The sequence below is a fragment of the Nicotiana tomentosiformis genome, chromosome 11 (genome assembly GCF_000390325.3).
Source record: "Nicotiana tomentosiformis chromosome 11, ASM39032v3, whole genome shotgun sequence".
Lineage (NCBI taxonomy): Eukaryota > Viridiplantae > Streptophyta > Magnoliopsida > Solanales > Solanaceae > Nicotiana > Nicotiana tomentosiformis.
This window is the reverse complement of record NC_090822.1, coordinates 12,196,454-12,210,341: the sequence shown is the minus strand read 5'-3', so window position 1 is coordinate 12,210,341 and position 13,888 is coordinate 12,196,454. Positions and strand designations below refer to the sequence as shown.

At 37.4% G+C, this 13,888-nt stretch overlaps 1 protein-coding gene across 1 annotated transcript; it reads left to right on the top strand.

The window, feature by feature from the left end:
* The first annotated feature begins 2,626 nt into the window (after nt 1-2,626).
* Nucleotides 2,627-5,459, top strand: LOC104115934 (class V chitinase-like). Its single transcript, XM_009626667.3, has 3 exons — nt 2,627-3,108; nt 3,779-4,417; nt 5,280-5,459. Exons 1-3 carry the CDS (start codon nt 2,652-2,654, stop codon nt 5,318-5,320), a joined length of 1,137 nt encoding a protein of 378 aa, XP_009624962.1. The 5' UTR covers nt 2,627-2,651; the 3' UTR covers nt 5,321-5,459.
* The last annotated feature ends 8,429 nt before the right edge of the window (nt 5,460-13,888 follow it).

The window sequence follows — 13,888 nt, the reverse complement described above, 5'->3', positions numbered from 1 at the left end:
AATAAGACCACTTGCTTGATTTCTACAATAATATGAGACTCATAATCACACCGTTTTGCAACAATAGCTCTAGAGATGCAGGTCCAGGATGCACAGGGGGAACCTCCATGACGATGTCTGTAAATTTAACAATATTAATTAAAGTATTTTTCTTTTTAATTGCTTAACAACTTTAAATATATTACAATATCTTTTATATTAATATTTAATCTATATTTTTACTATATTGTTACTTAGGTTGATACATTTTCTGTATTATGATTTTATATGTTAGTTTATTATTTTATATGTTAGTTTCTTATTTTATATGGTAGTTTATTATTTTATATGTTAGTTTATTATTTTATATATTTCATTCTTATTTACCTATTTTTGGGTATAATAGAATTAAATAATTAATTTTTATATGAATACATGATTTAATTAATAAGTATTCATATACAAATAATTAGTTTGACAAATATTGTTATTTTTATGTTATTTTCTTACATTTGTTGACTAGTATTCGAGAGACTTTGTGTTTGAACTATCATCTTTTTAAAGATATTTTTGGGGTTGACAGATAATTAAATAATTAATTTCAATAACTACAAAGATACTACGCTAAAGGGCACTACATTGTACTTCGCTAAAGGGCACTACATTATAATTACGAGCAATACATTAAAATTACGGGCACAACATAACACTAAAGGGAATTAATAATATTAATGATTTATAAAATAATAATTTATCTATTTTACTAATCTTTTAGCACATAAATAATCTAATCCGGATAAAAAATAATAAATTAATTTAATCACAAAATAATCAAAAAAATACATATACCATGGTAAAAAATAACTAATAAATATTTTTTATAATAACTAATAACATTAATTATTCATAAAATAACAATTTCTCTATTTTACTATTTTTTTAGCACAATAATAATCTAATCCGGATAAAAAATAAAAAATTAATTAAATCGCAAAACAATCACGAAAAAACATATATCACAGTAAGAAATAACTAATAGGCATTTTTAATACATGATTTTTAACAAAATGTAAGTCGGAATACATTGATTTTAAATTTTTTAAAAGGTGAAGATTTGATGATTTGGGGTCCGAAACGAGCAATCCACTACGTGATAACGTCTTAGATCCGATGTTAGCTTGCTACAATACCGAGAATCTACACTTTTTTTGAAACCGGTGGGCTCCAATGGATTTTTTCTGCTTTAAAAAAGGGAGGGGAGGGGGGTGCTGTGGTTAAAAAATGGGGGGGGGGGGGGCTGCTGGTTAGTGTCTAGTTGGGGAAGGAGAAGGCACAGTTTTTTATATAGATATAGCGCGCATACATAAGGCGCTATACTATAGCGCCTTATATATGTGCGCTATACATTTATAGTTTAAATATAGAGCGGTTATTCACCGCGCTATAACTTAATAGACAAAACTGTCGTTAAAGTATAGCGTGGTGAATAACTGCGCTATATATAAAATGGTGCCCAGTTATTTTTTAACCTATTTGTGTCTCTTATGTCCAAAAAGACCACATTTAGGTTTTAGACTCTTAGTAAAGGTTCCTAATAAATAGAGCTTTATAGCTTTTTAAAATCAAATTATTTTGTAAGTACTTTTCTCAAAAGTCATTTTACTAAAGTATTTTTTATGAGAAGCGGTTAGTGTTTGGTTAATTAATTTTAAAAAAAATACTTTTAAACAGTAATTATTTTTTGGTCAAGCTTTTAAAAAATATTTTTAAATATATTTTTTCTCAAAAGTATTTTTCGAAAAAAACTACTTTATTCTACTCAAAAATACTTTTTCACTTTTAAAACTTTGGCCAAACACTTTAACATACAAAAATAATTGCAATAATAATAATAATAATATTTTTAGCAAAGAAATCTTGCCAAACAAGTTACTATATTAGTAGAAAAAGAAAGGCTACAAGACGTGGAGCTTCAAGCAAAGGTATAGATTCATAAATTAGTCAAACAATTGCTATAATGTATAACTCTAAAAGTCAAAAAATTGCTAAATTCACCAAGATACCCTATTTTCATAAGAAATCATGCAAGACCGGCAACAAAATTCTCAATTTTCCATCATAACGTGATAAAAAGGATAAGGCTAAGTGACTGAAATCCATAAATTTGGACACGTGGAGTGACCGAAGTCCAGTAATTTTATGTTGGGCTCCGTTAATAATTTTGGCGTAACCGGTAAAGTTGTTGCCACGTGACCACGAAGTTACAAGTTCAAGCCGTGAAAACAGTCTCTTGCAGTAATGCAGGGTAATACTACGTACAATAGACTCTTATAATCCGGTTCTTCCCCGTACCCCGCTATAGCAAAAATTTAATGTATCGGGCTGATCTTTGCTCCGTAAATAAAAAGAACAAATACAAGACGATTTGCTAAAAAAATACATATAGACCAAAACTATAACGTACGATAAAATCTCAAATTTCCGAAGGATTCACAGGAAAATTTCGACCTTTTCTCCTTTCAGAAACATCGAGAGATTCAACCACTTTCTAATGGAGTAGTAAATGTTTGTAGCAAATTAAAAGCCGCCGGTAGACAGTAATCTTAACTCAAATTTTCGAACTTATATAATCTCGGGGTCACAAATTAAATAAGCTATCAACCTTCAATTTAATGGCTAATTCTATCACTATTTTCTCCATTATTTTCTCATGTTTCCTCCTCCAGCAACTAGTTTGCACAAATAGCCAAAATGTTATTAAGGGAGGGTACTGGTTTAAGGACAGTGGATTAGCATTAAACAACATAGATTCAACTCTTTTCACTCATCTATTTTGTGCATTTGCTGATCTTAATCCACAATCAAATCAGTTAATCATTTCGCCGGAAAATCAAGATTCATTCAGCCAATTTACAAGTACAGTTCAAAGGAAAAATCCTTCAGTCAAGACTTTCTTGTCTATAGCTGGAGGAAGAGCTGATACAACTGCCTATGGAATTATGGCTAGACAACCAAATTCAAGAAAAAGTTTTATTGATTCATCAATAAGATTGGCTAGACAATTTGGATTTCATGGCCTTGATCTTGATTGGGAATATCCATTATCAGCTACAGATATGACAAACTTAGGTACTATTGACAAATATATATTTTCTTCATTTGTTTTGCACATATGGTCCTTATACATGAATTATTTTGGACAAATAGCTAGTTGTAATATTTGAACCCTTATCTGTCTGTTCAGGTATTATATTGAATTATTATGTGACAATTTTATTTGAAATTATAAATTATTATATATATAATATATTTTTATATGCTTAATTATCATATCTTTAACATGTCTCTCACTGCAATATTCTTGATCTTTTTCATGGCCAATTATTTTGAAATTATATTTGGTAATGATTGAGACCAGAGGCGAATCTACGATAAATTTGATGAGATCAATTGTAGGTTCTTACTACTCTACACATTAAATGTAACTTTTGCAAATTATGGGTCTATAATAGTTTTGAAAATAATAGCAATTTTTTTCACACTCACAGTAATATATAATCTGAAAGGAGGAGAGATCCCTCAGATAGAATCACTCGATTATATTGATAATTTCAAAAACTGATCATAGTATGATGGCGGTTGCCAAGTAGGCCCCCATCATCTCATAAAAATGATAGGTCCCGCTCATTATATATATGTTTCATATGTCTACTATGATACCATATAATATGAATTGTGTGATCTCTCAATCTAGCTATTGAAAAATACACTCTTATTTACTTACGTCTCAATTAAACAGGGATCCTTTTGAATGAGTGGCGCACCGCTATCAACATGGAGGCGAGAAATTCCGGCAGGGCGGCACTGCTTCTCACGGCGGCGGTTTCCTACTCACCCCGAGTCAATGGATTGAACTACCCAGTTGAATCAGTGGCAAGAAACTTAAACTGGATTAACCTTATGGCATATGACTTCTATGGACCAAATTGGTCACCATCACAAACCAATTCACATGCACAATTATTTGATCCTGTGAACCATATTAGTGGAAGCGATGGAATTAATGCATGGATTCAAGCTGGTGTTCCAACAAAAAAATTGGTACTTGGAATTCCATTTTATGGCTATGCGTGGCGATTGGTTAACCCGAATATCCACGATCTTAGAGCACCTGCCGCCGGAAAATCAAATGTAGGTGCGGTCGATGATGGGTCGATGACTTATAACAGAATTAGGGATTATATAGTGCAGAGTCGCGCCACAACGGTGTATAATGCTACTATTGTTGGAGATTATTGTTACTCTGGAAGTAATTGGATTAGCTATGATGATACTCAAAGTGTTAGAAATAAGGTTAATTATGTTAAAGGTAGAGGATTGCTAGGTTACTTTGCATGGCACGTTGCAGGGGATCAAAATTGGGGACTTTCTCGTACAGGTTAGTAGTTTTTCTTTGTTTACTTTTTTGGTTTTTATATTTTTTTATGGATAACACGTAATTTTATTCAATTTCTTTGGTTTTATTAAAAGAAATGGTAAATATATAGGAGATTTATTTATTTATTACTACGTAGTACCATAAAATAAATTAAATGTTCCATTGGGATCATCACTCCTAAAACTAAAATAGTTATTTGCAACATAACACGACATTTAAGTGCTTTTGAGCAACAGGAAAAAAATTTCAAACTTCTTTTTCTTATTTTCTTTAGCATTTTTGTAGTTAATTGTCAAAATACATCATTTTCACTGGTGCATATTTTCTCATTAAATTCTTAGGAATGCATGACTATTCTATATGGTCGATAGTCTTGTGAAATTTTAAACATTATCCCTAAAGTACCATAGTTCATATATTGATACTTATCCAGAATAAAATACCCTTATTCAAAAATAATCGATTGAACGAGAAGGATCTCTACGATAGTCATATTATAGCATTTTCCTATGCTAATCTAATTAGCTCCCAGAGATGTTCACTTAGGTTTTATATAAATTTATTCTAAATAAAAAAATTATGATATTCAAAAAGTACATGAAAAATAAGAAAAGTTACTTATAAAAACCTTAATAAAAATTCCTTTCTTTTGTTTGGAAGAAACTGCAGGAGTAAATAACGATATTATTGTTTTGGAATTATTAGATAAGTGCTTAATAAAATTCCTTTCTTTTGTTTGGAAGAAACTGCAGGAGTAAATAACAATATTATTGTTTTGGAATTATTAGATAAGTGACTTTCTCAATTAATTTCAATTGCTTTATGTTCTTTGTTTTTATATTTACCCCACTTTTTTTTGCAGCTTCACAAACATGGGGAGTGTCATCTCAAGAGATGAAGTGATGGATTACGTAATTGTGTTTGTCAAGTATACTACTTATAATAAGGCAACAGATATGTGAACTATGACATAAATAAATAAACAATAAATTGTGTTCTCCAATTTTATTTTTCTACTAATAATATATTTCTTCGTCCCAAATAGTTTATGCTTTTTGTTTTTCGACATTATTTCCCCGTTTTCATATGAGAAAAATAATATTATAATTTTATTATTTTCCGCCAATGTATGTAAGAACAACAAACCCAGTGCAGTCACACAAGTAGGGTTTGGGGAGGGTAGAGTCTACGCAGACCTTGCCCGAGACTGATTCCGGAAGACCCTCGGCTCATGGATAAAAAAGGGAAGGGGCAATAACAAGCAAACCAATCTGACAACCAAAGCGAAAATAGAAAACTAACATTAAGTAATGCAAACATAAAACCGAAACAAGGCAGCAATAAGTAATATCAGCAATCTAGGGATAAAAAGAAGAACCCGAAGGACGCTAAGAGTTGTATCAAAGCTACTGTGACAAACAAGGATAACACCCGGCTGCATACACTGTCACGACCCAAAATCCACTAAAGGTCGTGATGGCGTTTAATACCGCTGTCAGGCAAGCCAACGGTAATTGATCACTTAATTACTCATTTTAATATTTTAAAATCATAATTTTAATTAATTAGATAGTATGAAATAGAATTACACGAATTTCAATAACGAACAATCCTTAGGAACCCCCAAAATCCGATGTCACAAGTGCATGGGTATCAACTAGGAAATATAGTAAAATACAACATCTGTCTGGAATACAAATTAGATAGGAGAATATAAATATCTCTGATGGAGACTCTGCAGGCTGCAGATCGTAATATGAAATGCAGCTCACGGTAAAGTCCCCGCAATAGTTGCGCCTCAGCGCCCAAAAGACCACCAGACATATATATACCTGCACAAAAAGTGCAGCAAGGGTAGCATGAGTACGTAAATCAACGCATACCCAGTAAGCATCTAGCCTAACCCCAGAGAAGTAGTGACGAGGGGTCGACATCAATACTTACTAGTGGTCCAATAAGACAGATACAGTAGAAGTAAACAGGTGTGAGTCAGAGTAAATGAGCGAAATAACAAGTATAATACGTGGTACAATCCTCCTCTCAGTAATAACTCAAACTCTCAGCTAGTAGTTACCTCCTCAATCGGAGTATATAAATAATGGACATTAACAGATAGGTCGTCACAGTTCAATCAGGAAAAAGCTCACAAATATGCTGATTTCTTACCAATTATCACGCACGATTTCATAAGAGTATTTTCTAGAAATGCCGAGGCGTACGACCCGATCCATCATAACATTGCCGAACCATAGATACATCTATTTTATTGCCGAGGCGAACGGCCTGCTCCCATGAGAGTGTGGTACATAATCATGCCGAGACGTACGATCTGATCCATCATAATTTGCGCACTGCCGAGGATCGAATAACACGAACTATAGATGTATCTATCCTACCGGGGCGAACGACCCGATTTCATTAGAATAAGAAGTTTTGACGGGTCCTTGACCCCCACTCACGAACAGACTTGTGAGTTATAAATTTTTGGAAAACCTTTCGGTGAGAACGCATAGTGCGGGAGAAATTCATAAGAGAAGTACAATTGTTTCGCGGCTAATCATGAAGCCCATAGAATCTCTACAATAGCAAGCTGATAACTCTACACATGTCTAGTCTCAAGTCGCAACGTAAAATAAAGGAATTTAATAGGCAAGGGACAACTCAAATAGTACAGTTATAGCATGGTGGGAACCTAAGTCTACCCGGACATAACATGAATCTAGCTACGTACGGACTCTCGTCACCTCGTGTGTACGTAGCCCCCGCAACAAGTATCACATAACAAATACATTACCTAGGAGTAGTTTTCCCATCACAGAGTTAGACATAAGACTTACCTTGCTCCAAAGTTCCATAACCGACTCCAAAGCCTCTCTAACACCTCTAACCAATGCTCATCGATTCAAAACTATTCAAACAATGTGCAAACCAATCAAAACATATTCTAATACCCATAATTAATCAATTTAAACAATTCTCAACTCCGCTCGAAAAGTCGATAAAATCAACTCTCGGGCCCACGTGCCCGAATTCCGAATATTTTGGAAGATAAACTTTACCCATAACACCACGAACTACAATATATAACTTATTTCAAATTCCATGTCTAATTTGGTGGTCAAAATCTAAAAATACTAAATTCTAGGGTTTTTACCAAAATTCCATTTTTTTACTAATTTTCATGTTTAAATGCATATACAAACCATGTATCTAACTTGTAATAGATGAAAATCACTTACCTTGTGTTTCTTGATGAAAATCTCCCCTTGAAGCTCTCCAAAATCGCCCCAACCAAGTGAAAATGAAAGAAAATGGACCAAATCCCGTTTTTAAAAGAACACACTGCCTAGCGACCGCTCGCACCTGCGGCCACTTGACCGTTTTTGCAGTTCTGCAGGTGCGGCCAAAATACTGCTTCTGCGGTCACCCTTTATCCTGCGGATAAGACTCCGCTTCTGTAGAGTCGCACCTGCAACCAAGGATCCGCTTCTGCGGTCCCACAGGTGCGGCACAAACCCCGCACCTGCGCCACCAGCCTGCCTCACTCCCTACCGCTTCTGTGACTACTGGGCCGCTTCTGCGGACATGCAGGTGCGGGAAAACCTTCACATCTGCGGCCACTGCCACTCCATTCCTATTTTGCTTCTGCGAGCTTGACCTTGCTTCTTCGATGTCGCTTCTGCGACCAAGACATCGCAGAAGCGATCACACCAGCTGATGCCCAGCTTCAGCATTTCTTAAGTCCAAAAATCAATCCGTTAACCATACGGAATCCACCTGAGGCCCCCGGGACCTTAACAAAATATAACAACACATCCCAAAATGAAATACGAACTTAGTCAAAGCCTTAAACTACGCCAAACAATATCAAAATCATGAATCACGCCTCGAATCAAACTTATAAATTTTCAAATTTTCAAATTCTATATCATGTGCCGAAACGTATCAAATCAATCCGGAATGACTTCCAATTTCGCACACGAGTCACAAATGACATAACAAAGCTATTCCAAGGCTCAGAACCCCGAACGGACATCGATAACATAAAAATCCACTTCAAACCAAACTTATGAAATTCTTAAACCTTTAAAATGCCAACCTTCTATAATAAGCATTGAAAGGCTCCCGGGTGATCCGATACTCAACCCGAACATACACCCAAGTCCGAAATCATCATACAAACCTATTGCAACCTTCAAATCCCGATTCTGTGGTCGTTTACTCAAAAGTCAAATCTTAGCTAATTCTTCCAACGTAAAGCTTCTGAAATGAGAATTTGCTTTCCACATCGATCCCGAACTTCCTAAAATTAATTTCCAACCACACGTACAAGTCATAATACATGAAGTGAAGCTACTCAAGGCTTCAAACCGCCAAACGACGTGCTAGAGCTCAAAATGACTGGTCGGATCGTTACATTCTCCCCCACTTAAACATACGTTCGTCCTCGAACATGCTAAGAACTACTCCGGAGTTGTCCAAAATCTCTGTGCAATACCTTGTGCACCTACTCGTGCCACAGCAACCCAATTGGGTACATTAGCTCAAGCCGGACTGATGGTCGTCCCTTTTATTTAGTCAATAAGCCTTAGAGCCAAATTCCATCCTCCGAATTTCTCTACAAGACCCGATTCTAACATACGAACACCGTACCAATCACCACACACCATATCAAAACATGATCGTATACCTTTTTCTAAATTCACACCATGCCCCGCACAATTCACATGCCCATAATATTGTCACGACTTAAAACTCCCTCCGAAAAATGTCGTGGCGGCACCTAGTCTCTACGACTAGGTAAGCCTATCAAATTGAGAAATAACAAAAATGAAAGAAAAAATTTAACAACTAACTGCAACAGATAACCAAATAGCCGGTAATAATGACGCTTGACATGTATAATAACCAACACTCTAGAAATACACAGTATTCCCAATACCCAGAACATCATAAGCCACAAGCTACAGAAGAAAACTAGTATCTCTATACACCAAAGTATTATAAAAGAAGTACAGAAAGTAAATGGCATAGGAGAGAATAGAGGGGGACTCCGAGGTCTGCGGACGCGGCAGATGTACCTTGAAGTCTCCATACAGCAGCAAGCGCTCTCAGCTAATAACGGGGCTAATAAGAAACACCTGGATCTACATACAAAACATGTGCATAAGAGTAGAATGAGTACACCATAACGGTACCCAATAAGTGCCAAGCCTAACCTCGGTAGAGTAGTGACGAGGTCAGGTCCGGGCCGTACTGGAATATAATAAGTCTGCGAAACATGTCAACTAATAAGCAAATATAATAAGCAAAGGGATAGAGAAGGAGAGACAAGGTCTGCGAAACATGGCAACTACCTCTGAATCTCCAGAAAATTGACTGTGTGAAAGAATCAACACCCACTGTATTCGGGATCATCTGGATCTACACACAAAGTGCAGGGTATAGTATGAGTACAAGAAACTCAGTAAGTAACAATAATAAATAAAGAACTGAAAGTAGTGACGAGCTTCTCAGCTGAGTCCAATTACAATACTTTCCAACATAAAAGGGTAGGCATGCTTTCAAGTTCAACATTTAAAACTCCACAGTAATTTCATATCAACTTCGACTGAAACAGAAGAGAATGTCTTTTAGAAATTTTCCAAATCAGTGATATATGACAGCTTTAATGCAGCAATAATGAAATCAATGCATCCTCTCAGAGCAACAGTCACTCAGTCCTCCCATTCACTCCAACCTCACAGTCACTCTTTCCTCATAGTCACTCTTTCCTTACAGTTACTCATCTCTTGACACTCACACTCGGCAGTCGCACTCAGTAGGTACCTGCGCTCACTGGGGGTGTGTACAGACTCCGTAGGGGCTCCTTCAACCCAAGCTCTATATCAAGCCAATCATGGAGTATTACAATGAAACATGCTGCGGCGTGTAGCCCGATCCCATAAATATCCTCACAATTAGGCCATCGGCCTCACTCAGTCATCAACCTCTCCAGTATCTCGGGCTCAAGATGACATGAAAATCAGCCCAAAAATGATAATATGATGTATCAATATATAGAAACAGAGACTGAGATATAATATAAAATGAATGAACATGACTGAGTGTGAAATTACAATTTGAACATATAATTCAACCACAGAATTGACCCCAATGGGTACCAATAATAACAACATATGTTTAAGCATGATTTTTAATATGAGTCTTAGCTCAATTTTCCCTAACATGTAGAAAATTTACGGATATCAACAGATAATTCAACTACACAGTCCCATGGAATTTGACCAAGTTACAATTCCTACGGTGCATGCCCACACGCCCATCACCTAGCATGTGCGTCACCTCAAAATCAATCACATAACACATAATTCGGGGTTTCATACCCTCGGGACCAAATTTAGAATTGTTACTTACCTCAAACCGTGTAATTCATTATTCCGCTATGCCCTTGCTACGAGAATTGATCTCCGAAAGCCTCGCATCTAGCCATAATTAATTCAACTCATTCAATACTAATTATTGTAATTAATTCTATAAAGAAATACTAATTTTCTAATAAAAATCTGAAATTCACTCAAACATCTCCCATGAGGCCCACATCTCGGAACCCGACAAAAGTTACAAAATATTAACGCCCATCCAACCATGAGTCCAACCATACAAACTTCACTGAATTCCGACATCAACTCGACCCTCAAATCTTCAATTAAAGTCTTTGAAGATTTCTACCATTTTCAACCTATCTTTATCCATTTGAACTCAATAATCTTTCCATAAACCTTATAGATATGTGTATGTATAAATAATACTCTAACACCCAAGAATCATGCTCTTAATTATCCATCTTTACCCAAACTCGAAATTGAAGACTAGGGGTTAGAACCTAACCTCTTGGGTGAAGATCTTGTGATATTTCCTTGTTGGATTTCAAAGCATGAACAAGATCTTAATGAACAAAGCACTTGAGCTTCTTCCTCTCTCTAGAACACTCTCCCTTCTCTCTAGATTTTGGCTAAAAAATGAGCTTCAAGGGCAATAAATCGAAGTTGGGTCGGGTTAAAAAATAGAAAGAATGGAAGCCCCGATGCAATTATGCGATCACATAACATGTATGCGGTCCGTATATCGGCCGCATAACAATCGTAAATCATAATTTGAGAAGTAAATGGGGAAATGAGGTTGTAATACTCAAAACGACCGGCTGGTCATTACAAGTTCTGACTACGATCACAATCCTAGAACTTAAGCTTCCATTTTAGGGACTGAGTGTCCCAAATCACTCCGAAACCACAACAAAACCTCCCGGCAAGTCACATAAGTAGAAAAAGATACGGGGAAGCAGTAAATAGGGAATCAGGGCTAATAAACTCAAAACAATCAGCCGAGTCGTTACATCCCCTCCTCTTAAAACAATCATTCGTCCTCAAACGAGCACAGAGACATACCTAAAGTGGTGAAAATATGAGGATAGTGGTTGCACATATCATGCTCGGTCTCCGAAGTCGCCTCCTCGACCGGCTAACCCCTCCACTGAACCTTTACGGAAGCAATGTTCTTTGACCTCAGCTTTCGAACCTGCCTATCTAAAATAGCCACTAGCTCCTCGACATAAGATAAATCCTTGTCCAACTGGACTGAGCTGAAATCCAACACATGGGACGGATCGCCGTGATACTTTTGGAGCATCGAAACATGGAATACTGTATGAACTACTACTAGATTGGGAGGCAAGGCAAGCTCATAAGCAACCTCCCCAACACGTCACAACACCTCAAATGGGCCGATAAACCTTGGGCTTAACTTGCCCTTCTTTCTGAACCTTATAACACCCTTCATGGGTGACACCCGGAGCAGGACCTGCTCTCCAACCATGAATGCAACATCGCGAACCTTCCGATCCGCATAACTTTTCTGTCTAGACTAGGTTGTGTGAAGTCGATCCTGAATCACCTTGACCTTCTCCAGAGCATCTTGAACCAAGTCTGTACCCAATAGCCTAGCCTCGCCCTGCTCAAACCAACCCACTAGAGACTGACACCGCCTACCATACAAAGCCTCATACGGTGCCATATGGATGCTCGACTGATAACTGTTGTTGTAGGAAAACTCTGCAAGTGGCAAAAACTTATTCCACGAACCTCCAAACTACATCACACACGCACGGAGCATATCCTCTAATATCTGAATGGTGCGCTCGGACTGCCCGTCTGTCTGAGGGTGAAATATTGTGCGCAGCTCCACTCGAGTACCCAACTCATGATGTACGACCCTCCAAAACCGTGATGTAAACTATGTACCCTGATTAGAGATGATGGATGCTGGTACGCCATAAAGCCTAATGATCTCGCAGATATAAACTCGAGCCAGCTGCTCGGAAGAATGGGTAGTCATCACAGGAATGAAATGAGCTGACTTAGTTAGCCTATCTACAATCACCCAAACTACATCAAACTTCTGTTGAGTCCGTGGAAGCCCAACAACGAAATCCATAGTGATCCTCCCCCATTTTCACTCCGGAATCTCTAACTTCTAAAGCAACCCACCTGGCCGCTGATGCTCATACTTCATATGCTGGCAATTTAGACACCGAGCTACATACTCCACTATGTCCTTCTTCATTCTCCTTCACCAGTAATACTGTCTCAAGTCCTGATACATCTTCCCGGCACCCAGATGAATGGAGTACCTCGAGATGTGAGCCTCATGTAGAATTAACTCATGCAAACCATTTACATTGGGCACACATAGTCTGCCATGCATCCTCAATGCACCATCATCCCCAATGGTGACCTCCTTAGTGTCATCGTGCTGGACTGTGTCCTTAAGGACAAATAGATGGGGGTCATCATACTGACGCTCTCTGATACGATCATAAAGAAAAGACCGAGAGACCACATAAGCCAATACTCGACTCGCCTCAGAAATGTCCAATCTCACAAACTGGCTGGCTAAGGCCTGAACATCCAACGCCATGGGCCTCTCTGTTGCTGGTAGATATGCTAAACTCCCCAAACTCTCCGCCCGACAACTTAAAGCATCGACCACCACATTAGCCTTCCCAGGATGGTACAAAATATGATATCATAATTATTAAGAAGCTCTAACCACCTCCGCTGACGCAAGTTAAGATCCTTCTGTTTGAACAGATGCTGCAAACTCCACGGATCAGTGTAGATATAATAATGGACACCGTACAAATAGTGTCACCAAATCTTCAAGGCATGAACAATAGCTGCTAACTCAAGGTCGTGGATATGATAGTTCTTCTCATGCACCTTCAGCTGTCTGGACGCATAGGCAATCACCCTACTATCATGTGTCAACACCACACCGAGACCAATCCACGACGCATCACAATATACAGTATAAGAACTCGAACCTGTAGGCAATACCAATACTGGGGTTGTAGTCAAAGCTGTCTTGAGCTTCTGAAAGCTCTCCTCGCACTCCTCTATCTACATGAACGAG